A 24,346-nucleotide genomic window follows, 5' to 3' on the forward strand; every position below is an offset into this window, starting at 1 on the left:
TTAACTAATAGAAAATAAAATAATAGATAATAATCACTTGGGCCAGATGAGAGCCATTGTCAGCAGCACTGTTATTACGATGTCCAGCTCTATAGATTCTGTGCAGTGGAGCTATTTCCAGGTCCTGTGCAACAGCCCTACAGGCCCTGGCTCTGTGGTGTGAGGACAATGAGTTCTTTCAAATACAAAGCCCTGGACAGGACAGAGTTCTCTGAGTCCCTCCTCTTTACCTGTCAGGGTATTGAGTAAATCCAAGTTTTGGTAGAATGCATATACTAGCGGTTTGCACTTTAGTGTCAGTGCAGTGAGGGGAATGCAGCATCCCCTGTGTTCTTCAAATTTGCATTTGAAAGACAAGCCTGGAAGCTCTGTCCTTAAGATGTCTCTGGGATATCTCCAAGCCCTGCTGGTAGATCTGGACGTTGACCTCTTGTGTAATTAACCATAGACCAGTTACATCAGTGGGACAGGGGGATATTTCCACCTGTCTTCTCGTAGCCAGGGCATCCTCTTGATATAGCTTTGTTAGGTAGTTAGAATAGGAAACAGGAGTCCAAAATGGCGGTGGCTAAAAGACAAGAAAGGGAAAAGCCTGCGAAAATAGAACAAAGGAAGGTCAAAGGAAGGTCCAAGGACCTGAGTGAGGACCTCAGGTAGAACAAACAGCACCCCTGGCTAGCCCAATTTACATAGGGCAGGCCCAGGGGGAGGGGAAAAAAACATATAAAAAGAAGAGCCAAAGCGCGGTCTCTCTCTCTGTCTCTCTCCTGGCACGCTCCCCTACTCTCTTCTCTTCGAGTCTTTGGGTCAGCATGCCCTCACGCCTCAAGGATGGATTCTCTTGCTATTTTCTAAATAAAATAGAGCTGTAACACTGATTTGTCTGAGAGCTATAGCATGGTCTGTCCAAGACCCGAGAGCTGTGACGGGCTGAGGGTTTTAATGTGCATCACTCCAAATCTTTGTTGTGACAAGACAGAACCCAGGTGCATACACTCACCTGACAGTAAGCATGAAACAGGAAGCAGTTAATTGCAGCTGGAGAGGAAAGGGGGTGCCATTTATGAGAACAGCATCACAAAAACATTGCATTGCCTAATCCATTGAGAAATTCAGTATCAGCTGTGCTGTATTGGATTCTGTTCACAAGTGTTCATCGTTAAAATATGAAAAGGACTTTTTAAAAAAAATAAGTGTTTAGTTATTTATTTTTGGCTGTGCTGGGTGTTCATTGTTGCACGGGCTTTTCTCTAGTTGTGGTAAGTGGAGGCTACTCTCTAGTTATGGTATAAGGGTTCCTCATTTCAGTGGCTTCTCTTGTGGAACACAGGCTCTAGGCGCATAGGCTCAATAGTTCCAGCTCCCAGGCTCTAGAGCACAGGCTCAGTAGCTGTGGCGCACGGGCTTAGCTGCTCCACAACATGTGGGATCTTCCTGGACCGTGGATCAGACTTGTATCTGCTGTATCAGCAGGTGGATTCTTTACCACTGACCACCAGGAAAGCCTCCAAAAGGACTTTTTTAAAACCACCCGCCGCTTTTTTTAACCAAAAACGGAAACCCATAGCCTGGCCTTAGGGGCATTGTTATTGAGGTACCAAGGCTGTCTGTTCTTGTTGCACTTGGACAGATTGAACTGGCTGCATTTAGAAGACTAGAAATTGTCCATATAACATTCCTAAAAACCAGTGGTAACACTTTCTCATCCATCATTCCTGTTTGATTGCAAGGGTTTACCTACAAATGTGTTAAAGACTAAATCCCTCCCAGCATTTCCCCCCCACCCCCCGCTAAATACACCTTTTCTTTTCACTCTGGCCCCCGTTGCTTCCTTTCACCTCCCCACCTATTGTCTGATTTTCCTCTTCTATTTAACAATTTGAACACCCCAACCTCGCTCTTCTCTGCCAAGAGCAAGAAAAAGATGCTAAAGCTGTTGCATATTCTTCCTGGTGCATTTGAGTCAGACCGGTGGCAGGTGGGACGTCCTTTCTTTTTGTTCTTCGCAGTCCCTTGTAATTTCGTTATTGCCTAGAAAATATCCTGGGCTGGCGTTTTTATTGTTGGCGCCTCCGCTGTCCCACACCGTTGTTTTGTTACTGGTCTCGGTACAGAGAGCAACTCATCACATCCTCAAGTCCAGCCTTTCATTCCCCAGAAACGAGTTTTTTTCTTTGTGCCGGAGCAGAGAGAGAGCTAACACAAAGGTTTCAGCAGGGGGAGAAAATAAGTGCTGTGGCAAAGAAGATGCATTCATGGGAGATGCTGAGGAGCAGAGAATCCCAGAGAAGCAGCTGGCAGGGCACAGAGCTATCTGCAGTCTTGCATTTTACTTGCCTAATAAAAGCTTCCAAGTCAAGAGTTTGATGAGAGGGCAGGAAGAAAGGAAAATGATCAGATACCTCATTCCATAGCCTTCCAAATGGCAGGTTTTACTTTGGATACACTGAAGTGTTCAATTCAGCACATTCTCTCTGATTATCTTCCGTGGGCCAGATGCAACATTTTTTAAAACTAACTGTAAAATTTTCTTATTAACCATCTCTCTTTGATCATAAGAGTTTGGCTAGGTCTTGGAGAGAAAAGAAAGGTTACTAAGATTCTGTCCCAGGACGATGGAAGCTGATATCCTAGTGGCAGTCAGCAAAGGCTTACATGGGACATGCTCGTCTTTCTATAACATTGAAAAATGCGCCATAAAAGGGCAGAGTGAGTGACTAGGGCTATTGGGAGAATGAGTGAAAGGCCAGAAAAGAAAGTAAAAGTGTTAGTTGCTCAGTCATGTCCAACTCTTTGCGACCCCGTGGACGATAGCCCACCAGGCTCCTTGGTCCATGGGATTCTCCAGGCAAGAATACTGGAGTGGGTTGCCATGCCCTCCCCCAGGGTATCTTCCTGACCCAGGGATGAAATCCAGGTCTCCTGCATTGCAGTCAGATTCTTCACTAACTGAGTCACATGGGAAGCCCAGAAGGCCAGACCCTGCCCCCCAAAGATCTGTCTTTTAGATTTGAAGGGCCCTTGAACTGGTATGTTAATTAATAATACAACATGTTTCCCATTTGCTCGTGGGAGGAAACTAGAGCCACAGAGTTTAAGGTAGTAGGTGCCCGTCTATTAAACAGAGTCCATTAGTAGAATCACTCAGTTACCACCTGACCCGTATAAGACACAGATCATGTCCCTGGGTTAGAATGAGTTCAAATATAGTTACAGATTGAATGGCTTCATACAATATTTTATTGTGTAAAATAAGGACATTTCTAATAATAGGTCAGTGTTTCCTGAGCAACTACTCTTTAGGATCAAAACTGGAAATAGGAAAATTTGGATTATAGGAAAATACTGCAGCGGTTCCTAATGAACACTGTAAAATCAACTCAGTGCCATTGACCTTGTTTGATTGCTATATGCTACTCAGTGTTTATAAGTAGGTTTGTTTCACTGTATCAACAAGCAACCTAGTTAGATAACGCACCATAACGTGCTTTATGTAAATTTTTTTTAAAAAAGAAAGAAAGAAAATGGGACTCAAGCAGTTTAGCCAACCTATATTCTTCCTTCCTGAGTGCATTACTAATTTTAGAGCCTAACGACCTCCTAAAGTCTAAATTGTCTCCAAGTGCTACATTTTTTTAAAAATCTATAACCTTATCCACAAGTTCAGAAGCCACATTTTGCTTTAAATGATGCCCTGATTTTTTCCTATTGCTAGCTCCTTTGAAGTGCAAGGTTATAGAATAAATCACTGGCAGAGCCCATGATCCCAGCAGTGCCAAATTATAAAAATTTGATTCCAGTGTCAAGTAATCAAGGCCGGGGTCACTAAAAGCTTCCCCTCTTAGTATGAGTTTACCCAAGAGGGTGCAAAGTACCCAGCCAGTATGGGTCAACTGGCAGTGCCAAGCCAAAAGCTGCTTCCAACGTTTCAAATAAGCTAAAGATAAAAATCAGTGCCTGACGTAAAATCTGACCTCCTTCCCTTGAACAGAAGCGTATCTATTATTTGAAACATGGTTTCAAATGGATTAATAGTTTAAAGCCGATTAGTTCTGGAAGACTATTCCTAAAGAGAATGTGGCCTTTGGCCATCCACAGGCACAGCTGAAGGGGTGGGCCATGACTGTTATAATATTCCATTTATCTGCTCTGCAAATATCTGAGCTAAATCTCTCCTCATCTGTAAGACCGACACTTAGCTTGAACTCTGATAATCTAAAGGAAGAAAGGTGTGCATCTGGGAGCTCAAAGACACTTGGACTCAAGGTAGACTTGTATAAAGGTAGCCATGATGCATTGAGTCATATGCATGCAAATAGAGTGATGGGTGGGCCCCCCAGAGACATCACTGCCGAACTAATAAATGTCCCAATTGGGGCTGAGATGGGATCAGAAGTCTGAAACTGTAGTTCTCAGCTTTGCATTTTCTTCCTTCTTCATTCCTTTCTGTTTTCTTTCTTTTTATCCTTTTGACCTTCATTTCTTAAAAATCATCCTTTCAAAACTTCAAGTGTGTTATGGCAGAACTAAATTTTTAAAAAGGGTTTCTATATCTTACAGTGGGAAAGCCCAGGAACAGAGGGATGGGAACAGAGCCAGGCCAATGGCAGCCACGGAGCGAGGATCAGGGCACAGGGGTGAGCAGGGTGCAGGCAGGAGCAGGAGGGAGCCAGGTGGTCTCAACCCAGGGCTTTGCCCTGCCTGTGGGTTCTATTTTGTCCATGTTTGTATTTTCAGTTTTCTGAGATGGCAAGAATATATGGTCTTCTTTTCTGGGTTATGTATTTTATCATGGCTTTGGAATCAGCTTTCATTTGACTAGATGATTGGGGGTCCTTTTTTCAAGCCTATAAAAATGTAAATGGAGGCTTTAGAGCCCTTAGAAAAATAGCTGCTTTATGAGCTCCCTTTCAATTCCACAGAAAAGCAGGGATTGTTGTTGAGGGAGCTTGCAAGTAAGAGCTTTTGAGAGATGGTAAATCAGGGGAAGGGGCTTCCCAGGTGGCACCCACTAGGTAAAGAACACACGTGCCAATGTAGGAGATATAAGTGATGTGGTTCAATTCCTAGGTTGGGAAGATCCCCTGGAGGAGGGCAGGACAACCCACTCCAGTATTCTTGCCTGGAGAATCCCATGGACAGAGGAACCTGGTGGACTACCGTCCATAGGGTTGCACAGATTTGGACACGACTGAAGCAGTTTAGCATGCATGCAAAGCAGGGGGAAATCTGCTACTCTCAAGTTGGTTTTGTGTTTGGGACGCATGTGCATGTGATTGCCCTGGAGAGGTATGAAGCAAAGCAAATCCCATTCACTTAACTAGAACTCCGGAGATGAAAGTGATGATGTGCCTATAAATGAGAGTCCTCTTTTTTAAAGAAACATAAGGGACTTCCCTGGTGGTCCTGTGCTTAAAGACTTCGACTTTCAATGCAGGGGAGGCGGGTTCCATCCCTGATCAGGGAACTAAGACCCCGCATCTTGTGGCCAAGAAACCAAAACATAAAAAAAGAAGCAATATTTTATTAATAACAAATTCAATAAAGTCTTTAAAAATGGTCCACATCAAAAAAAAATCTTTAAAAAATAAAATAAACATTAGAGCATGTGCTCAGGACTCACAGCTGCAGTGCTGGACGCCTGTGCTGCCTCGTTGATAAGAACGCCTAACCCGAGTGCAGACCCCTCGGGAGGGATGGTTCACAAAGAACAGGGAACAAGGGAGACCACCCTGTGATGCTTTTACCCAGCTGGGATGCCTCTCCCCGAAAACTGAACCACAATTAATTGACAGAGTGCTAGCATTTTCCATGCTTTCTTCTTCCTTTTTCCATAAGTCTTTATATTGTCTTGCTTTAGTCTCTTAATAGCTGTGCAAATAGGTATGAATAAACTTGACATCTTGACACTGCTGTGTTCTATATTGCTGACGTGAAAACTGAAGGGAACTTGAAAACCACACATCAGTTAGGTAGGGACTAGCAGGAGAGCTGAGATCACTTTTTTCTACCCAGTCCTTTCTCCATCACACTTCTTCAGTTTTGGAACATCCAGGAAAGAAATAGTCTATCACATCCGTATTAAGCTAGCTTAAAAAGATATGTCAAAGAAACATGGAATTAAACACAGAATCAATAATGACTTTATCATTTTATTTTTCCCCATGAAAGATATTTGGTTTGTTCATTTCTTATCTCTATATTCATTACTACCCAGGCCCCCCTATATTTAAAGAAAAAGGATTCCTTTTTGCTTGCCTATTCTTAACCTACTGCCCTTCTCTCCACTTCTTTTCCCCTCTGAATTCTTGAAAAACTCTTTGACAGTCAACTATATCATGTCTCACAAGCTCCTCTGAATCCTGTCTCACTGCTCCCCCAACCCCTCAAATGAAAATGCTCTCCTAAAGGCAGGGGGTCAGTTACCTTAAGATGCCCAAATTCTCCTCTCAGCTATCATCTTCCAGCCCTCTTTGCACATCCTGAGTGTTACCACATGTAATTTTTTGAAACTGCGTTTTTCCATCATTGAGTATCACTAGGAAAGCCTGGTAATCTGTCTCCATCATCTCCCAGACTGAAAGATGAAGGGAAGAGCACAGAGCCAATGATGGGTATAGAGAAACAGCCAAGGCTTTAGAAAGGTGTCACAAAGTCTAAATCTCAGACTGAGCTGAAATTTGTGGAGGAAAAAAGTGGCAGACAACACAAAAGAGCGTGGAGCTGTGTTGGGAAAGAAGGAAAAGAAGACTTGAGATGATGTTCTCATCTTAACAGATGGCAGGTAGAAGAAGACGGACTCAGCATCTGTTTTACTTTGGTGTGAACCAAGAGAGGTGCTATTAAGACCAGAAAATGTGAAAAATGAATTATAGAAAAAGAAGGAAAGATGAGGGGGATTTTGAGAAAGGAAGGGAGGGAGCGATGGCAGGAAGGAAAAGGAAAAAGGATAACTTGGGTTGTTTGAGAAAATCATCAAAGCCTCTGATTATTTAAATTGATTTACTCTTTCAAAACCGACTATGTGCTAGTGATTTGGGGAGGACTGGAGAGGATGCTACCTAAAGTCATCTTCCTAACTCCTTGCGTGTAGATCAGGCAAGCCAGGCTTACAACAAACTATTACACAGGACCCCAGATGATGAGAACCAAACTGCGGGCACCAGTCGATGCAGTGATAATCCCCAAGAGGGACGGTTTCTCTCACTGGAAAGATTAGCCAAGGTGTCGTGTGGTTCCCTCCATTGCTGTCGTTCAGTCACTCAGTCGGGTCTGACTCTTTGGACCCCACAGACTACAGCATGTCAGGCTTCCTGCCCTCCACTCTCTCCCAGAATTTGCTCAAACTCATGTCCATTGAGTCGGTGATGCCATCTAACCATTTCATCCTCTGTCACTGTCTTCTCCTCCTGTCCTCAATCTTTCCCATCTTCAGGGTCTTTTCCAATGAGTCGGCTCTTTGCATCAGGTGGCCAAAGTATTGCAAAATCCCCCCAAAAAAATTTTTTTAAGATTCTGAACAAAATGTTTTCAGACATAATCCCAAGGACCTTTGTACATCATCTTTGAACAATCAGATTAGAGGTGTTAGGAACTATACTCCATACCCATTTTCAAAAAAACAGTAAGTTCTAGAAACAGTAGATTGAAGTAAATTAGTTTAGGTTATAGGATAGTTTGTGAGCATCAAAGGACATGATAGGGATCAGCCACAGCCTGGACAAATCCTATTTGCCCTTTGACAGGGTTGATAGAGAAGAGAGGGCCAGGTTACAGCACTGGGCCGAAATATAGGCGAGCTAAGCTGATTTCTGAGATGGCATAAATCCAGGTGGGAGCTAATGTAGTACAGGATGAAAGGCTAAAACCAAGGAGATAAAATTTAATAGGGATAATTGGAAAGTCTCCAATGTAAGTTGTGAAAAATTCATTTATGTAACATATAATGAGCACTGTGTTCCCAACAGTGGGTAAGAGACTATCAAAAAATTTACCAGTTTCTGCGCTTAGCCTTATTTAATAAAGGACAACAAGAAATCACAGGTCTTCCATAGAAGAGAGTCCCAAGTGGAGAATTGCCTAGAAATTCTGCCGTCTGAGGAGTGATTGAGAAAATTAGAGAATTCAGCCCAGAAAAGAGAACACTGAAGCCAAGCTACCTCGGACATGCCAGCTACCTGGAAATATTCAAATGGCTTCTCAGTGGTTCCAGAAGGTGCCCTTCTTATAGCCAAGGAGAAATTACATCAAGGGATTTCAACATAAGAATAGGAAGGTGTTTTTCATAATGAATTGTATCCTCAGGAAAAGACTGTGTGGTTTTATTATACCAGAGTCTGGAGATAAAGACAAAAGGGCCATTAGAGAGACAGCGTGAAACCAGGAAGTCATGATGCAAAGTGCCAAGACTGAGCTGAACAGATGCAGAGATGCTAGACAGGTACAAAGGTCCTCAGAAGCCCAGGAAACCAGAACACCAGTATCACCTGCTGGGTCGGGAGGGTGTACAGAGCAACTCATGTCTGGGGGAAGGGTGGGGGCAAGGGCTTGGAGGAACAAAATCATGGGGGCTCTTGGCAGATAATGCAAGAACAGAAAACTCAGAGAGGGTTGGCGGTTCAAAGTAAGAGGGAACCAAGCTAGAAAGACAACTAGGTCCAGCACAGGAGGCTGGTACCCTGAGCTGAGGAGTCCTATTGGCAGGGAGTCTCCTTTGAGAATTTCAGAGCACAGATGTGACCTAGTGAGGGGTGTGACTCAGAGCCATTTCTGCCCTTTCTGCTGTGGGCAAGCTGCTTAGAGGGCTGAGAGTCTGGAGCTGGACAGACCAAAGAGGGAGATGCTGATGAGGAAATGAGAATTGGACTGGGGAGACAGAAAAAAGCTGAAGTCCTAGGGAGACTGATGTGTTGAGTTGGGAGCCCTCAACAGGCGTGGAAGCCAGGTCAGTGATGGAGGAGATGTAGGCACTGTCCGGTCAGCAAAGGTATTGTCTTCCCTGGGGCTACTCTTGGCCCCGGCTCATTGTAGCATCTGTCCAGGGCACTCTGGAAGGGATTCAGACATTTATTAGAGGAGGATTTGAAAAGTCTATGATGCTTTTAAGAATCCACGACTCCATGATTTTAAAAATATTCTCTTAATTTGTCCCACATCCCCTTCTTGCCCTTAAAGAGGAGAGTGTCCAGAGTTCTTCCTTTTCTTCTCCCCGCCCCCTGTATGAACAGAAGACCCAGAACCCATCATATCCTTGACATCTCTCCCAACTGCCCCCCGCCCCACAATTTACTTTAATACATTAAAGGACTCGATATGTCTGAAGCCAGGTATCTCAGCCTGCACCCAAATTGCTGTTTCCTTGCTTCCTAAAGGAGCTCAGAATTCCACCACTGGCTCCTTCTGTGCCCTGGAGCATTCTCCCTGTTAGTGTGCGCTCTCTTTAAGGTGATATCAGTCTTACTTCCTCTACAACTGACCCAGCCTGAGGCAGTGCCTGCCAGGGTGTGTCCCTTGGTCAGCTGTCATGAGGAATGCAGTCCTCTGTGTGGCCCTAAGGATATGACATGTGTCCACCTCTATAGATAAAGGGCTTCCCTGGTGGCTCAGATGGTAAAGAATCCACCTGCCATGCAGGAGACCGGGGTTCAATCCCTGGGTCAGAAAGATCCCCTGGAGAAGGGAATGGCTACCCACTCCAGTATAAAAAACTTTGAGGATAATGATTTTAAAAGAGTTTGTATCAACAGACACTAGTTATGATTACCTGCTCAGCTGCGGCAAATGATTGAATGTATCTGGATCCCAGTTTCCTGATTTCTGAAGGAGGGCTCAGATGGGTATAAAGGGGACGTGGGCTGGCAGTCCCAAGTAATCCGGGTTCCTAGCATGTGACCCTAGTCTACTTGGCCCCACCCCCAGGAGACATTCGTGCCTGGTCTCTGATGCCAGCTATGTCATCCAGACTCTCCACCAGCTTCACACTCCACCAACTCTCAGCTTCCTCAAGGGGGGCTCACAGAAGAAGCGAGTTTCCATGAAGATGATGTTGCTCACAGCTTCAGATGAGTCAGAAGGAGGAAATAGTAGTCAAGATAGACAGAGAAAGGGATCCACTGTAAGTGATGAGCATAGGGAAGGGTAGACCAAAGAAGCTTTGGGTACCGAAGCATGTGGATGAAGCTGCCTATTAATTGTAGACACAGAAATTTTGCTTTGGAGCTTGTCAGTACCAGAGGGACCTCTATCCCCACTGGTTGGAAGCTGTCTTTCCTTGGCACATTGGTAGGAAAAAAAAATCACAGGAGAGAAAGCTGTGGTGATTAGCTTCAGGAATAGAAAAAGAATGATGATGGTGTCAGAACAAGGAACACAGATCCATCCTGAAGACGTCTGAGTCTGAGTTCCCTTCACATTGTGAGCTGATGTGCAGCGGAATTCCAGCCTCTTTTTAGAGCATTGAACTAGCCAGTGCTTGGTTGTTCCATAGAGCTAATTAATCCCAAGCTTCTGGCACCTTATATGTGTGTATATGTATATTTACTTTGCAAGTGTTAAATCATTCAGGAAGGGAAGAAGCTTATCTTGTCTTTGCAGATAAATGTAAATGCAGATAAATGGGAAATTCAATGCTGCTTTGCCTTCTTTGCTTTGCCATATGGATGGGGTGAAGGGAGCTGTTTCACTTCCCAGACTGCACCCATCTGTGCACAAGCCCGGGGCCTCCTTGTAGGTGGGACTTGGCACCCTGACTTGAAGAGCAGTGCTTTGGTTCACAGGATGACTGCCTGTGTGTGGCTATTCCTGTGACTGTCCATCCACACCTCCCAGTTATAGCATCCTGCTCCCTGACACGAAAGCGACTGCATTCAAGGGTCAGCCCCCCAAAACCAAAATGCTCCAACAAATGCATTGCTTCACTCACACTCACAGTCAGCTGAATCCATTCCCAGAAAGTTCCATTCATTGAACATTTAACATCAAAGCTTTTTAAAGAAAATTGAAAGAAAAATATGAAGACCCTTGTGTTCTAAGAAAGGAAACATTCATTTTTTTGTCAGGACAAAAATGTGTAAAAGGAACAAATTATATTTTAAGAGAAATTAGAATTTCAAAATGATGCCATCCAAAAAGTTTTTTTTTTTAATTTACATAATTTTTAGGCAGGATTTCTTTTACCAGGAGTGGTAACCAGGTCTTGGTAAACAGTGTCCTCAGAGGAAAGAAATTTAAAAAGTTTTATTTCTGAGTTTGAAATAAACATCTAGGTTTCCAGACATAGTGATATGCAGTGTATATAATTATTTGATCAACGAAACAGATGCATAGCTCTCTAATAATGACTTTTTTAAGAGATCATAAGCTTTTTCATTTTGATAACAAAAAGATTGGAATTTGTACTATATAATGAATTACTTGCAAGATGTTCATTTTCTGACTTCTGAAAATAAAAATGGTTTTTGAAAAGTGACAAATGAATAGGTTATAATAAAACCTTTATCATGTATCTGAGAATTTTTGTGGCTATTTATATGTGCCTCATTTAGAAGAAATAAGGAATCCATAAAAGTTTCAGTTATTAGTAGTGATCTCAATATACTATTACATTTAAAAATGGCTATTGTTATCTGATTCTGTAGAATATTTGTCAGAAATGCTTAAGTGAATGTTAGTGAGTTGTTTATCTTGTACTAATATTAGCTTTCTTTCCCCAGATGCAAAGAGTTTAGCTGAAATGCTCATGAGGTAAGAAAAAGATCTAGTGTCCTAAATATCATGTTTAAAAGAGCAATTTCCAACTTGTTTTGATGATTTCTTTTCATTTAATGACTGTCTCGATAATCCATTTTCTATCTGACGTATAGTTTTCATTCTAGGAAACTAAATAGCCATGTAATGCCTAGTTGGAGTAGATACCAAGTAATGCGCTGTTATGCACACTGTAGGTAGTTATCTTATTGGCTGCTGCTGCTGCTGATAGACTCAACCAATAGAATATTTCCCATTAACCTGAGAATAAGGAGACACATTATAAGTATCAATAAGAAGCTTTGGTTTTGCTTCCACCAAATATGCCACCTTAAGGTCAAGCCTTCTTCCTAATGTTAGCCAGGTGAGAAGGAATCCACAAAAGGAAATGGGTTCAAATTGATGGGCTGATCAATAAAAACTCTTTGCCTTCACCTCCCATGGCTTCTTCAGCACCCCCTCCACCAGAGCACCCACCAACTTCTACTGCAAATATCTGTTTAGTCTGGCCTCAGAGGTCATAACCTGTCTCATCACTGAGTTATGAGAAACCAGCACTATAATTGTTCCACTCATAGCTGTTGAATGAATGAACAACTAGGCATAACTGAATAAGAGCGTGTTCGTAACTGTACAAGCCACTCCCATATTTGCACTGTCTATGATAAAAATTTAAACCAAAAGTAACAGGAGGATAATCAGTGTCTAGGAACCAGGTGAGAAGAATGTCAGGGGACTTCTCTGACAGTCCGGTGGTTAGGAGTCAGCACTTTCACTGCCTGGGGCCTGGGTTTGATCCCTGATGAGGAAACTAAGATCCTGTAAGGTACAACCAAAATGAAAAAAGAAAGAAAAACATCAGGGCCCCGATGGTGACTTTGATATTGTCATTCTAGGATGACTAATGTAGAAGATAAAAACAATGGCATATAAGGTCTCTTCCCAGACCCTACCCCACCACAGTTGGCTTTAACTTCCTGCCTTACCCTTCCATATCAAAGTAGTACTTTCTTATCATTCACAAAGAGACGTGTCCATAGCAGTATCCTGAAGACCTAAGACAGAGGTTGAATACCACTGGCCCATGGGTTACGTTTCTCACAGACACCTTTGTTTGCCCATGCTGTGGTTTGAAACAATATGAATTGTTAGTAACAGATAATGAAGGACTCAAGGATGACTCTGAAATCGTTGGTGTGAGCAGTTAGATAAACATTGGTGCCATATGCCGAGATTAGGATGACAGATTTGGTGTATGGACCTTTTTAATGTAGGGCAAAGGAAGGGGATATTGATCAGAATGAAAGGACTTGCATGGATCATGTTGAACTGAGGATGCTTTTTAAGCTTCCAGTGAAGCTGGTAGCACCAATCTGGAGCTCAGAGTAGAGCTCAGAGATTCAAATGGCCTGTAAAATATCTTCTTCATCTGTCTAATCCTATCACACTAGATCAAACTTGCATGAGAAAATTATGAAAAGCTGTATGAAGTGTCTTGGGCCCAAGCTTTTGTGCAAGCCCGTCCTTGTTGGCTAGTGGTCGCAGGGAAGGCTGCCAGACACACGTGCACTTGTGTTGAACAAATCTGACAAAACATCTGGAAAACAAGCCAGAGTCATTTGATTTATAAAAATTATCTAATACAGTAAGTTATAATGCAGCCTTACAAATATAAAATTGTTGATGACATTTAAAAATCAAGACATTTCACACAAAACTATGGCTTTCTGGCTTCTCTTGGAAGTGCTCTGACCACACTAGACACAGCCTCAATGACCACGGCTGTCTGCATCTGCCTTTGATGCCCGCTTTAGAGTGGGTGTGATCTGCTCAGCCCAGGGGCCCGTCCCTGTCTGCAGCCCAGTCCGCCTCAGTGATCTGTGCCCTAGCCTGGTGCTTGCAGCTGTGTGTCCTCCCAGATAGCTTCTGGCCACTTCCTTCGTCATCTCCTAGACCCTCAACCTTGCCCAAAGCCCATGTCCCTGGAGGGAGGTCTGCATTTCCTGACAAGTGCAACATTTCTTTCATTAGTGTGATGTGGAGTTAGCTTCTCTGCTGTGTTCTCTCCCTCATGAATGCCAGGTAAGACGTCAGAAAGCATCTTCTTCCTTCTTTGTTAATAGGGGCAATTACCATGGCAGAAAGACCACCTATTGATAAGAACAGGAATCAGTAATGATATTAGCAGGTGACAGTTGCCAACATGAAATTAGGAACATTAAAACTAGTAATTACTCCCACTTAAGATATTTAAGGTAGTTTTCTCCCAAAGGATGAAAATGATTGAAAAGGAGGAGAATTTCCAAGCTCCTCACATAGGTGGATTTTTATGGGATTAATTTAGAAGTAAAAGCAATTTTATATATATATATATAAAATTATGACTGATTTGTGTTGTTCACAGCAGAAACCAACACAACATTGTAAAGCAATTATCCCCCAATTAAAAAAAAAAAAGTTCAATAATAAATGATTGAACCAGAGGACCAGAATATATATCTTTCATCATGGCTCATCTCTAGGGAAAAAGAAATGAAAAAACAGTCAATCATTCTAGGCCAAGTGCCTGTACCCAGAACGTATTTATATTTTATGTAGAGGTATCACAGCCTATCTGATTTTTCTCGGACAATAGTTATTGAAACACATGTTTATGAATTAAATGGAAATAATAAATTGGTTGATAAATCAAAAAAAGCAATTCTTTTATTCTTGAAGGGTCAGTTTAACCTAAGGTTGGCAGGTTAACAGGTCAAGCAACAAAAGACCTTGTCCCCTGTCTGGTCAGGTTAAGGCCAACCATGTTCCAAATGTGGCCCTGGAAGTCTAGGAATGTCAGATCTATTGGCACAGAGAAGCCTGTAGAATCGCTGTCCCCTATCTTCACCACTTCTTTCTCTCAGAAGGTGAGGACTGAGCAGCCTGGGACATAGAATCACAGACCTAAGTTCTAGATGCTGCCACTGGCTGGTTTTGTGATCTGGAGGGCATCCTTTTCTCTCTCTGTGCCCTGCTTCTCTCATCTAGAAACAACTGCTGGAAATAGTTCCCAGCTGTATCATCCTGTGATCTAGGTGAATGCAACATTCACCATCCATTCACACTCCTTAAGGAAGGATCTACAGATTTCAGTGACGTTGGCTGTCCCAGAGCCAGACAGGCAGGTGCAACCGCACGACAAACACAGACAAGCTGGACCCCACTCTGGGGGAACCCTGCCCCACCTGCTGCCACCTGCCATTGCTGGTTCCCACGCCTGTGGACCTTCCTCCATGCCACCCAAGCAAGTCACCTGGTAGAGGAGAGAGAAGGGGGACGTCACCCACCGTGCACAGATAGAAAGTGTTTTCCTTCTCTAGGATGAGGCAAGAAAAATGTTTTTCAAGCATACCAGCTTTCTCAAAGGTGAGACTGGGTTGCCTTAAGGCACTAAGTAACACATAGTTAGTGTCCAGAGACCAGTATTAATAAGAAAGCTAGTTGTGAGTAGTGAAGTAGAAGAAGTACTGAAGAGAAGTGAACTCAGATTGAGAGTTCAAGTTAGTTTAGTTTTTTTATGTTTATATGTTTATTTGTTGTCATTCAGTCACTAAGTCATGTCTGACTCTTTGAAACCCCATAAACAGCACGCTAGGCTCCCATGTCCTTCACTCTCTCCTGAAGTTTACTCAAACTCATGTCCATTGAGTTGGTGATGCAATGTCACCATCTTATCCTCTGCTGCCCCCTTCTCCTCCTGCCCTCAGTCTTTCCCAGCATCAGGGTCTTTTCCAATGAGTTGGCTCTTCACATCAGGTTGCCAAAGTATTGGAGCTTCAGCTTCAGCAACAGTGAAAATGCTCACCCAGCTATTACAATGAGATATATCCTGATATCTTTACAGTTACTTTATACTTATAGAATGTTCCATATCAAATTTTGGGGAGGAAGGGAGATGCTATGCAAACATTGTCATTAGTTTCCCCCCCCACCCCCCGCCAAAGCTTAAGGAAATATTGACTTTATGAAGTTGTAGCCATTGCACATAATTTACTGGCTGAGCCCAGAAATACCATCCACCAGGAACCAGCTTCAGCCCTCTGTCACTTTAATCAGACAGCCAGATGGCAAATGGATGGCAGATGATTATATTTCAATAATAACTAGCTAATATATTTAGCATGATCCCATATCATATAAAAGAGGCAATTTTGCTTCCACCGTAAAAACATTCAGATCTTTTTTCAGATTACAAATGAAGTTTCCTTAATTAGCTTTTTTTAAAAAAAGGTTTGCTGCTATTCTAATGACCAGTTGTTATAGCTTAGGGAAATCAACCTTCATGTAACAATAGATCATAGAATATGGCAGCACAGATTAAGATAAAGAAGCAACTTGCTTGAGATCTAATAACCTTTTTAGATTGAGGAGGATGTTATTGACTCTAAAGTACAGGCTTCTGGAGGTGTGACTCAGCTCCCATTGTGTCCAAGCATTATTCATTCAACAACCTTCAACAAATCTTAATTGAGCACCTACTTCAGTCACTTACTGTCCCAAGTTTCAGGGCTATACAGGGGACAGAAGAGATGAAAATACCCTTTAGGAAGCTTATAGTCCATTGGCAGAGATACATTATAAATAACTCATTCAAACACCTGCTAGAAAGTTGTAAGTGCTGAGGAGACAAAATTAAGTGGAGAATGGGGAGTTCCCACAGTGGGGCCAGCTGGCTTCTCTGAAAAGAGGGACAGAGAGGGGAACTACATGCCTTTGGGCCGGGGGATTGTGACCCAGCAAAGGAAACAGCAAGTGCAAAGGGAGGAGGGACAATTAGACTTTGAATCTTAAGGTTTATGGGGTCATTTTCCCACCTTCCTGCCACAGGGCTTGGCAGCTTAGTCTTGCGGTGAAGGGGCATTCACCTCCAGCTTTGACTGTCCGTGTTCACAAAGTTCAGTCATATTCTCAGTCCTTGTGCCAATCGCACTGGAGCACAGCAGTGATGTCACTGGCTTCCTGTGTCAAGCAGACCCCTCACTGTTAAGTATAGCTGTGTGGATTCCTAGCTGTTCATTGAGCAGCCGCTGACTGCCTCATCACTATTCATGAGGAGCAGAAGGAACTAGCTCACACTTCTATTTTTGGTGCAAGGACAAGCTCTGGTCCCTCGTGAAGTTTCGAAACAGATCTCAGATATTCACAGAGGAGGAGTTCCCCATATGTTTTTGTGGAAATAGAGCTTATCTGACGTAACCACAGACCCCCGAGTTACCAATGCTCTTCATTTTGTACAAGGATCTGAATCTTTGCTTTAAATACACACACAAATAAAGTGAGAACTTGATTAAGTAAATAATTTAAAACCATTTATAGACCATGCAAAAAATTCAGGCCAAAACGTTTGAACTTGGGCTCTGCGTAATTAGCATGGTCTAGCTACATAACCCAGTTACTCATCTGAAGAGAAAAAACATCTGGTTCAAGATCAAGTCCTAGGAGGCCTGCTGCACCTTTCACAGCGGCTGTTTTCATGGGCTGTTTTGTTTACACCCAAAGGAAGAAAGAGCCATTGTGAAATATTCAGAATATGAACATGGACCTCTGAATAAAAACATGTAAAGGGCTTCTTGAGTGAATTTGACCTTCGGATTATTGACATTCATCAACCACATGGTTCGAGAGTGGAAGAGTCCTCATGGTCGAGGAGGAATCTGGGACTCCTGGTGAATGGTTGATTGAAGCTAACAGCATTTGAGATTTCAGTACAGACGCACCTTTATTGTCCCCTATTACATGTAATTAACAGCGGGTAAGCACCACAAATCTCTCTCAAAACAGAATTTGGCAGTAAATGAGCTAGATTTAGGGACGCCATAGATTATCACATTGATTTAATTATCTGAATGGTTGCTGCTTTCTGGAGGGTATTTCAGAATATATTTTTAAATCTGCTTGATTCTTATAATTCTGTAAAGATTGAACAACCATTTTTCTAATGTGGATTGCTAATTAAAGCTTTTATCGACTTTTTTGTATTTTTGTCCAACATGCAGATTTTTTTTTTTTTTACTCTGAGCTGTAACTGAACTTGATTATACCACACAGCTTTACTACCTATTTTCATTTACTTTTAGAAGACAGCTCACTCTAAGAGCAATTTTCTGGTACACAAATTTTGAGATAAATTCTTATAGTAATTGCTTTTTTTTTTCTCTCTCTCTTCTAAAATGTAATTGGATTCAGAAAACTAAACTATTGTCAGGAAAGCTAACAAGGTTTATGATTTGTTACTAGAACAACAACAAAAAAAAGTGACTCCATGTAGAAAACAAATTTACTAGTAAAACCCCATCCAGGGAATAACCAGTACACGTGTTTTCTCCCTTACCATCTTTAGAATATTTCATGTCTAACCAATGAAAATGTTGTTGATTTAAGAATGTTTCTGTATGTATATTTGTTTGGTTTTTACACAAGAAATGGGAAATTCCAAAGTAAGTTTCTACTGATAGTTGTAGAACCAACCTCTACTGACAGTTGATATTTTCTGAACCTCACAACTGATTGCTGAAACTTAATATTAATAAATATCATTTGCATGAAGGAGGAAAAAACCATCATGTGCTCCTTTCCCTCCCCTCCCCACCAGCATTCACATAATTAGATAATAAGTCTAGTTGGTGTGCCTAATATAACACTGAACAAATTCATTAATGTACCCCCCTTATTTTATTCCCAGTAAAAATACCCGGACTTCAGACACCTTGAGCAAGCAGCAGCAAACCCTGAGGATGCATATTGACATACCCAGGGCTCAGCTCTTGATTGAAGAGAGAGACACAATGGAGACCATCGGTAAGGTGTCCTGTTTGCCGCTTTACACAATGTGGCTGCTACCGCCATGCCCTCTCTGCCTAAACCCTGAGCCACTGAAAATACTAGATATGGGAACATCTTGAATGTTACATGAGCAAACAAGTTAGAAGGTAGACAACTGCTTTGAGAACAATAAGTACCAGCAAATATGGGGGACATGAACTTAGATAAACCACAGAGTTCACCTGGGAGAACCCCAACTCTGACCCAAGTTGGATTTTCCTTGAGAGGCTGTCAGTGCCACTCCACAGAAACAACATCTGTAATCAAGCAAGCCACGACAGGCTGCACACTAAGACCCCATCTTGGAAACCCACTTTCTGAGCTCCTCCTCAACTCCACTAAGGACTTTATTAAAGAAAACATTTAAATTCTACAGATGTCTTTGCACAGGGCATCTTTCTCCATCCCTTGGCACCCCATAGATATCCTGTGATGGTTTCTTTCTCACGGCTTTGGAAAAGTCCCAGTTCCCCTACTCCATGATCACAAACAGACACCTGCAGAACTTCAGCCCCTGTCTGCCCTGAACCCAGGTGTCTCGACTCCTTCTGGCCTTTTTCTACTCTAAGTCCTCTGTCCACACAGCCTGCTTAGATGGTTCTATTTATTCTGGAATCAGACATCTCATATTTCCATTGCTGCAATGATCAGAAGAATAGCTAACATTTATTAAGAGCTCATTTGGCTTCTCTGGCGGCTCAGTGGTAAAGAATCCCCAGGTTCAATCCCTGAGTCGGGAAGATCCCCTGGAAAAGGAAACAGCAACACACTCCAGTATTCTTGCCTGGAAAATTCCATGACCAGAGGACCCTGGCAGGCGGCATCCATGGGGTCACAAAAGAGTTGGACATGACTAAGCACACAGAGGGAACAGGGAAATATGGACAAACAAGAGCCCCCTGATCTTGCCCCTAGAGCCTCCCTAAACACATGAGGCTCCCTTCTGAAGTTTACTAGTTAGGTCCTTGTATCACTCAGACGTGTCTGACTCTTTGCAACCCTATGGACTGTAGCCCACCAGCCTCCTCTGTCCATGGGATTCTTGAGGTAAGAATACTGGAGTGGGTTGCCTTGGTCCTTAGAGCATCCCAATTATACTGGGTTGTTTAAATATGGCTATTAAATCCTTGGGCTTCCCAGGTGGTGCTAGTGGTAAAGAATCCACCCGCCAGTGCAGGAGACACAGGAGATGTGGGTTCGATCCCTGGGTTGGGAAGATCCCCTGAAGAAGGAAACGGCAACCCACTCCAGTATTCTTGCCTGGGAAATCCGATGGACAGAGGAGCCTGGTGGGCTACAGTCCATGGGGTCACAGAGAGTTGAACATGACTTAGTCACTAAACAACAATAAGAATAATTCAGAGCTCTTTAAACAATCACATCCTTTATATGTACTTTATGTGCATTTATTTAACTCATTCCTCTCAATGCACATAGGAAAACTCCTTAGGAACAGGGACTTCAAGAAGTTCTGTAGCTTGAAGGTCACACGGACAGGAGCGGAACCAAAGCAGAGCCCCCTTCTGGCCCCCTGCTTCACCTTCGGTGGCTGTCACCTGCTTCCATATCAACAAGGCTACCTCCCAGAACCCCTCCCCTTAGAAGTATGGCTGGACCCCCCTGGTATCCATGGAAACAGACTCTGAGGCAGGTTTCCTAGGCTGCCCCTTTTCGAACTTCACTCTGTGTTTGTTCTGGAAGATGTTTGTTGGCACTCCATCCCAGGACAGCCCTTCTCTGTGGTTTGACAAAAGTGACCCACCTTCTGGCATGGACCCTTGATCCCTTCTGCCAGGAAGACAGTTTTAACAGGCCAGAACCCTCCGTAGCCCCTTGTCCCCACCCTGCCCTGTATTGTCTCTAATAGAAGAGCAGAAATATCTGACCTCGTGGCTCCTAAATTCTGAGGCCTGGGATGCCGTTGCTGGATTCAAGGTTGCTTCAGGCATAACAGCACTTAGCACAGCTCAGTCAAGTCCAAGGTGGTGGCCCTCAATCAAATACTGCCGTGTTGTCTGAGGACCCATCCTGAAGTACCTGAGATTTCATCAGTTGGCTCAGATCAGGCAAGGCTCCGTGTGTGGCTTCTCATGACCTTTCCTATAGTATATACGGAATCTCTATTATCAAACCTACTGAATTGAGCTTTAAGACTAAGATTTCCTTAAAATAGATAATTAACAAGGGCCTACTATATAGCACAGGCAACTCTGCTCATAACTCTGCTCATAACTCATAATTACCCTCACAGGAAAAGAATCTGAAAAGGACTGGATATGTGTCTATAAGTGAATCACTTTGCTGTACACCTGAAGCTAGCTAGTATAAATCAACTATACTCCAAGATAAAATAAAAATTAAATTTAAGGAAAACCCCTAAGATTTCCTTTCAAGCATCAGTTCAGAAATCAAATTGTAACTCCTTTGACTTTATAATACAATTACGACATTTGCTAACTATTCCTCACTAGACTTAATAATTCTACCTATGCCTGATAAAATAGATCACTGGGCGGATCCTGGGAGTGGTGTGTCACCTCCCAGTAGCTGGTCACTGCCGACCCAACAGCAGAGAAAGGTCTGCCCGTCGCTTCTGTACGTAGCAACGACCCTTCGCCCAAGATGCACCATAATTGTGGCAGGATCGTCCATCACCAAGAGTCGTTTACCTCCCAGTGGCACCTGACAGTTGGTTGATGGCATTTTCTAGTTATTGAGGACGTAGAGACGTGATGCTTTCAAACGCTCTGGGCTCTGCCTACAAGGATCTGATATGGGAGTGCCATTAATTTCTAGCCGGAATGGATGGCCAACCTCAAAAACAGATAGGCACTTGAAATGCCCCATTAAAACTGCACACCCAACCCCACAGGTCCTCTGTATGTTCTTAGCAGGTCTGTATGCTAGAAACCACAGCACAGTGTTAGGGATCTAAACAAAGGTAGGTGTGGGGCCTCTGATACTGGTCCAGTTGTAAGAACCTGTCTCCAGGGGAAGGCAGCCCTGTTAGAGGGTGTGGAGGGGTGGCTGCTGAGTCCTGGCTCCCATCGTAGCACCAGCCTGGCTACACCATACGCTGGGTGCCACCAACCTCCTGGCAGTCCTTCCTATGTTTTTCTGCCAAGAAATCTTATTCTGACTTCAAGAGGTTTTCCTCTCCTGCCAGAGCCTGAGTAATTTGATTTTGTAAGGTTCGTTCTGTTCAGAGCCTTTTTTGGACACAGACGTCTAGCAGTGTTGTTTATGATTTTCCCATTACCGTTCCATGTCAAGGCAGCTGCGATGTGGTCCTGGCTGACTGATAATTGCATATGAACATCATCTCAGCCCGTGGTACCTGAAAATGTATGAAAAATCCAAATACCCTAGTCAAAGTATCCCTCGAAGTCAAAAAACTCTTAGGAAAACGAGAAAATTATTACCACAACAAAGTAGTGAAAATCTGAGACAGAACAGCGGTGACACACCTCCTGACCACCTGCCCCTCCTCCCGAAGCATAAAATGCTGTGAATCCATCTGTGTCCGGGCTTCCCCAACCTTCAAGTGTCTGAACCAGTAGGATCTGGGAAATCTGACAAGTGAGTCATTTTGAAAAGTCAGTTACAGAATGCAGAAGAGTCCCTGGAGCTTGGGAGAAGTGGGAAGGCAGATATACCCCAGAACAGTTAAAATCAAGGAATCAGGACACCGAGAAGACTGGCCCTTCTCTTCCCCTCCCCCCACGCCCATCCTGAACATTCACCATCACCCCAGGACAGACCACCGCAGAGCAGTTTTTCTTGTACCACAAACAGAAATAGGGATGGACCACAAACTGCTTATTTACAATAGCAGCCCCATTCCTCTGCGACGCTGACAAGGCTGGTGGTGTCCAGGCGAGCTTTTGACAAACACATAAACCCCAAACTCTGTTAAATGGACAGCCACCCAATAGGCCTCCCCAGATCAGTGTGTGCCTAATGAGAAGAAACCAGGAGAGACAGGAAGCCTTTCTCCATGGTCATTCTCTTTAAGACATGCTCCTTAAAGAAGGAAAACCTATTTTTTGCGTCCTAGAGTCATTCTAATTCAGTGCTTGAATATTTTTTTGTTTTTGCTGGTTGAGATGAGGTTCTTATTGCTGTGGCTATTAACAATAAAGTGGAATCTGGAGAGGGGGAATTGGTACAGATGAGCCTATTTCCAGGGAAGGAATAGAGAGGCAAGCATAAAGAACAGACATGTAGACACAGAGTGGGGAAGGGGCGGGACAGACTGGGAGAGCAGGAATGACATTCACACTCTGCCAATTGTAAAATAGACAGCTAGTAGGAGCCTGCTGTGTAGCATGGGGAGCTCAACTCCGTGCTCTGTGATGACCCAGAGGGGTGGGACGGGGGTGATGGGACGGAGGTCCAAGAGGGAAGAGATATATGTATACATATAGCTTCACTTCACTGTACGCTTCACAGTACAGCAGAAACTAACATAACATTGTAAAGAATTTATACTTTCATAAAAATTTTAAAATTAAAAAAGAAAATAATAATGCAAGTACTAAGGAGAGAAGTGGTCAGGAAGTCCCTGACTGGGGATAATCGTGTCTGGTTTCCTGTATCTCCACTGTTCTGCAGACGATCGCTCCACAGTCCTGTTGACAGACGCTGACTTCGGAGAGGCCGCGAAACAGAAGTCCCTGACAGTGACACACACGGTCCATTACCAATCGGTGTCGCAGGCCACGGGGCCCTTGGTGGATGTCTCAGACGCTCGGCCAGGAACGAGTGAGTGGGTCAAATGTCATTTAAACTGTGTAGCTGTGGTCAGTGCTGAGAAGGCGTCCGTGGTCCATCCCTGTGCAGTAAAGCGTGGGGCTTCTTAGCTCTCTGCCTGAGAAACAGATACGTGTAATGACGTCTTTGACTGGCAGAGCAAGTTGGTATTGTTTGATCTTAGCTGTCATTAAAATTATGTTGGCTGAGGGACTTCCCTTATGGTCCAGGGGTTAAGACTATGCATTCCAGTGCAGGGGTGCAGATGTGATTCCTGGTCGAGGAGCTAAGATTCCACATGCCTTGTGGCCAAAAATCCAAAATATAAAACAGAAGCAATATTGTAAGAGACTTAACAAAAACTTTAAAAATGCTCCAAATCAAACAAATCTTTTAAAAAGTTATATCAACTAAAGCCAGTAACTCTTGGTTTACTATGAAAGTGTTAGAAATTTCATAAAATTAAAATATTAATATTTTTTTTTAATTTAGACAACACAGGGAAAGAAGAAATTGGTTAACCTTAGTGAGCATCTACTCTGTGCCAGGGTTGGGATAAAAAGATTGATGTCATATTTTTATCTTTACAACAACCCTGCAAGGTAGCTACTTACACAGCAGCTCTCAGAGCCCCCATTTTATGAGTGAGGAAACAGCCCAAAATTGTACACGTACTTTGTAGCAAAACCCATATTGAGCTGTGGGTCTGTCTGTCCTCCAAGCTTATGCTTTTCTCCTGAACCACTGTTTGAGAAAAACATAATTCTGTTTAATCTAGGGATTGTGTTTGGTTTAATTATTAATATTTGATTCCATGTTATATGGAAATTAATTACTGCAATGAAATTAAATCCCCTAATATGTATCTAAAGCTTATTAATTAGATATTCTGGTTCCTTCATAATTGAAATTGTTTGGATGCCCAGATTACTATCTTTTCAGAAGCTTTGATGTCTAGCTTTTAAATCATTAATCACTCTCTTTGCAG

At 43.0% G+C, this 24,346-nt stretch overlaps 1 protein-coding gene across 2 annotated transcripts in view; it reads left to right on the forward strand.

The window, feature by feature from the left end:
- DSCAM (DS cell adhesion molecule) overlaps positions 1–24,346 on the forward strand; it is an 859,211-nt gene that overhangs the window by 805,839 nt on the left and 29,026 nt on the right. For both annotated transcript variants that reach the window (XM_086341570.1, XM_086341667.1), the window contains 3 exons: positions 11,712–11,742; positions 18,467–18,582; positions 23,221–23,370. In XM_086341570.1, coding sequence (XP_086197696.1) covers positions 11,712–11,742; positions 18,467–18,582; positions 23,221–23,370 — 297 coding nt within the window. The remainder of the gene's footprint in view (positions 1–11,711; positions 11,743–18,466; positions 18,583–23,220; positions 23,371–24,346) is intronic.

This window comes from Bos grunniens, chromosome 1, assembly GCF_055505025.1.
Source record: "Bos grunniens cultivar Pamir isolate PY7600 chromosome 1, Bosgru_T2T1.0, whole genome shotgun sequence".
NCBI classification, from domain to species: Eukaryota; Metazoa; Chordata; class Mammalia; order Artiodactyla; family Bovidae; genus Bos; species Bos grunniens.